General features: G+C 35.0%; 1 protein-coding gene across 1 annotated transcript; it reads right to left on the bottom strand.

The window, feature by feature from the left end:
* Positions 1-473: 473 nt before the first annotated feature.
* LOC120081968 (uncharacterized) lies at positions 474-1,529 on the bottom strand. The gene has a single exon (XM_039037153.2). It carries the CDS (start codon positions 1,268-1,270, stop codon positions 737-739), a length of 534 nt encoding a protein of 177 aa, XP_038893081.1. The 5' UTR covers positions 1,271-1,529; the 3' UTR covers positions 474-736.
* Between the last annotated feature and the right edge of the window lie 2,844 nt (positions 1,530-4,373).

The raw sequence follows: 4,373 nt of genomic DNA, 5'->3' as shown, positions 1-4,373 counted from the left end.
CACTACAAAGGGAGACAACACACCAATCTGAAAATGGAAAATGCTAACAGCCTCAATCCTTTCACCTAAATCCTAACGAGGTAGAAGACATCAAATAAATAGAAACCAAAAACAAAACTTATAACTAAGATACAGTTATAATTCCAAATCACAAGACATGGTTAGCTTTCAAATACACCTCTTTTCAACAGTCTACAAGGCTTAATTCCCATGCCATAAACAGGAAACCAACAAATCATTAAATTAGTTCTCCAAAGTCCAGATGAAAAGTTAAACCATGCAATTTTCATACATACAAACCAGAAAGTTTCTAAAAGGAAAAAAAATCACATGTTATATAGTTCACAAATTAAGTTCTTATTAAGAACACAGTTCATACATGAAGTGATAGGAAATGATTTTTGCTTATGTTTCCAACTATAGCTGAAAGGGGGAATTCAGATGGAGTCTTTATCTAAATGACAAAGGCAGCATTAGGGAATATGATTGTGAAAAATTATATTAGGCAACAATGGCATAAACAATTATTCAGAAGTTTGAATTAAATCAAAAAAGGTAAGACCTCTTCTTTCCTATGATACTTTGAGATAAAATTATCAGCTTCCGTTGCACTAAGACAAAGAGTTTAAGGAAGATATCTTCCACAGCCTGTTAAAAGATAGACTAGAAACTAAAATACTCTAAAAAAATAATGTTTTCCGCCTCAGGAATCAGATCTAACGAGCAGCAACCAACTTCACTTACCTCCAGCAGAGGCCTTCTGTTCTTCCAAATTCTCGGAACCCGGATTTACCTCCAGGTCTTTGGAATTCGAATTTTGCTGGGTAGCATTTGGAGTTATTTCCTTCTCCAATTCAATAATCGCTTCCTCCTCTGCCATTTTCTCCGCCTTCAGAATCGGCTCGTAATAATCCGCATGAGCCTCCATGCATTTCTTCAGAGCCCCGGTTACTTCAAAGCACTTCTCTACAATATCCTCCTTGTTCTTCTCCGCCTCCTCAATGCACTTCTCCCACTCTATGAAGCTATCCTTGCAACCACCCCCTTTCATAAACAAGCAAAACCCACATTCCCCCTCCTCTTCCTCTTCTAGATCCTCTCCTTCTTCATCTCCACCTCCACTTTCGGGAATCCTTCCTGATTGGGCTGATTCCTCGGAATATTTTTCCTCAGACCGATTTGAGGAACCCGATTGTGGTTGATCTTCCAGGGTTTTAGTGGCGGCGGCTTTTGATTCTGCGTCTTGGAGTTTCGACTCCGAAGTGGACATCCTAGCTGGTGCCGGAGGAGCAATCGGATTCGAAGCTGGCAGTGATGGTGTCGCTAGGCTTGTTGTGGCGGAATCGTTCGTCGTTGCACCGCCGGCTTAAACCCCCAAAACCCTCAGGAAAGGAATGACTCAACAGGGGTTTCTTAAGGTCAAAGCATGAGGGCTGACTGTAATTTTTGTTGTGAGAATACGGAAAGCTACCATGTTTTTCACTCCTGTTAAGTATGAACTTAACTTTGATCCTAAATTCAGCCCCAAGGATTTCAAAACAGATGTACTCGTGTAGGGTTCAAATTTTTTTTTTTTCTTTTTTTAAATATAACTCATATAGCTCCAATGCTCTAATTTTTTATTTTTAAAAAAGGAAAAAAAGAAAAAGAAAAAGAAAAAAGAAACTTGGTTGGACGCATCTTCGAATACCCATTCACCCATAAAAATCTAGTATGTGGTGTATATATATATATATATATATATATTTTACACTTGCAGGGCAAAACAAATTATATTAGTTAGATTCATAGCCCATATATTTACAAAAATGGCAAAAACAAAACTCAACCTATATATAAAAGGATATAAAATGTCATAAATGCCTTCTACTGATATACACTTGATATAGCTGATGTACTATCAATATACTTGATAATGATATACTTGTCAACTATGTACCTGTTTATACTATTGATAGATTTGATAATGATGCATTTGACTGATAAATTGTTGATAAATTAGTTAATCATTTACTCATTTGAACCGCTGATAAATTTGATACACTTGACTGTTATACTTGACTAATATGTTGTCGATAAACTTAATAATGACATACTTAATTGAGTTGATATATTATATAATGATACACTTAAATTAAAAATAAAAAAAGAAAAAGAAAAGGAAAAAGAGAAAACTTGTACTTATTTTTCTTCGCTGCAATAGACCCTTCTTCCCAACATCTCTCTTTCACCAACCAACACTATTCCACACTATTTATCGTTGGCCGCTACACCACCTCCTCCTCGTTTACCTCCGTCGATAATCGCACATCCGATCGCCTCTTTTTTCTCTATCTTTATTTTTCCAACATCTCTCTTTCACCTACTAGTACTGTTCCACCTCCTCTCCCCTTACCTCCATCGACCACCACTCTTCAAGTCGCCAACTACCACTTTTCTCTCTCTATTAATTGATTGTTTATGGCAAATATGGAATAAAAAAAATTTGAAATCCATATTTGAAGTTTTTGCCATATTTACAAAATATCAAATACGAGTCACACACCTACAAAATAACATATTTAAATTTCAACCCATTACGATTTCTTATCTTTTAATAAAAAATTAGATTATTTTTTTAACCAATAAGAAAATGGAATGCATGAGATTAGGTTGCACTTCATCGTTGTCCTTTAAAAAAATGATAATAGATTACAATATTAACGTGGGCATAATGTTCACTTCCTTTATGAAATCTTAGCTCTTCTCCTTCTTATTTATTAAGACCACCTTACAATTATAAACTAGCCTACTGATAAAAATCTTCATGTATCAAGGTTGTACGCCTAGAATAAAGGAATAATCTGTCTCTCTTAATGTCTTTCCACTTTCGTCGTTTGGCAACAAACTCTTCGTCCTATTCTTTTGAACACGAGACAGTTGTTCCTGCTAACCGGTTAATTACAACCATATATTTTGATAAGAAACAATTTCATTGATGTATGAAATTACAATAAAGGGGAAGAGAAGCCTCGAACTAATGGAGTTACAAAAGAGTTCTCTCAAAAGACAATTAAAACTATAAAAATGGAATAATTTTGATAATTTACACGATAGTAATGAAGATAACATGCTCCAAAAAGAGGTTGTAGTGTTGGACTTTAACATTGAAAATGTAGTTGTTTCGTTTGATCCAAACTAACCACAAAAAAGCTTTGACAAGTTGCAACTAAAGAAGGCTCTTTCTACCGTTGAAAGGGTGACCCTCAATCATAAGGAATAGGAAGCACCTAATGTTCAGAGGGAAGACCAATGTCCAATTGAAAGCGATGAGACTGTGGTTCCAAAACTTTGTAGAAAAAGGGCATGAGTTAAAAAGGTGCCTTTATGTCTTGCTGTCGTTTTAGCAAAGGGTGCACCAACTGGGGGAGATAGGCAAGGATGGACAACGACTAGAGTTGGACATGGGGGCAGGGTGGGGTCAGGGATGTACTCCCTGTTCCCGTTCCCGCAAGGATTTTTAATCCCCATCCCCGCCCCATTCCACATTTTGAGGAGTTGGGGTTGGGGTTGAGGAATCCCCGTTCGGGAATCGGGTCCCTGCAGAGAAAAAAATCATTGCCCATTAGTTTTTCTTTTTAATTTTTTTATTTAGAACCAATAATTTTTTGTATTTCTATTGAAACGATACACTTTTTAGGTAACAAGTTAGTATTATTATTGTTTTATTTATTTAACTTAATAATAAACAATATTTTAACATTTCTTTATTTTAAAATTTAATAAAAAAATTAAAGTTAATTATATTATGAAATAAAATAAAAAAAATAAAAACAATAGCTAAAGCTATTGTTATATATATATATATATAACAATATTATGAAATAAAATTAAAAAAAATAAAAAAAAAATAAAAACCAATATTATGAAATAAAATAAAAAAATAAAAAAAATAAAAACAGTAGCCTAAACTTAAAGCTATTGTTTATATATATATATTTGGGATGGGGCGGGGATATGCTCCCCGTCCCCGGTCAAACAAGGAATTCCTCACCCCGATCAGGGCAGGTACCTGCGGGGATTTTTGCCAACTCTAACAGGAGTGTTGTAATTTGTCTTGAGTGAGAATGCCCTTATGCGCAAGCTCCCATTAAAAAAAAAATTGATCTTTCTGGGTAATGGTCAGACCAAATGGATTTGAAAGGGCCAGCGGAAGCATTGGTGTAAGAATGTTTTGTAGGAGTATATCAGCATGCAGCGAAAGCAACAAGAATCAATAAGCATTCTAATTCATTAATTTTGGCTGTTAATAAAGCATGGTCATGCAATAATAAGAGGGTTTCAAGTAATACTTTTGTAGAGCCTCTTTGAATCACGATTTCAGCTACAAATCT

This window comes from Benincasa hispida, unplaced genomic scaffold (genome assembly GCF_027475165.1).
Source record: "Benincasa hispida cultivar pf3 unplaced genomic scaffold, pf3_genome.v1.1 HicScf196, whole genome shotgun sequence".
Classification (NCBI taxonomy): domain Eukaryota; kingdom Viridiplantae; phylum Streptophyta; class Magnoliopsida; order Cucurbitales; family Cucurbitaceae; genus Benincasa; species Benincasa hispida.
Note: the sequence above shows the minus strand (reverse complement) of the source record. Positions and strands in the feature narration are given on the sequence as shown.

Bases quoted from the DNA above. Each gene is read 5' to 3' on its own strand.
- LOC120081968 (XM_039037153.2), bottom strand. From the start codon at position 1,270: ATGTCCACTTCGGAGTCGAAACTCCAAGACGCAGAATCAAAAGCCGCC.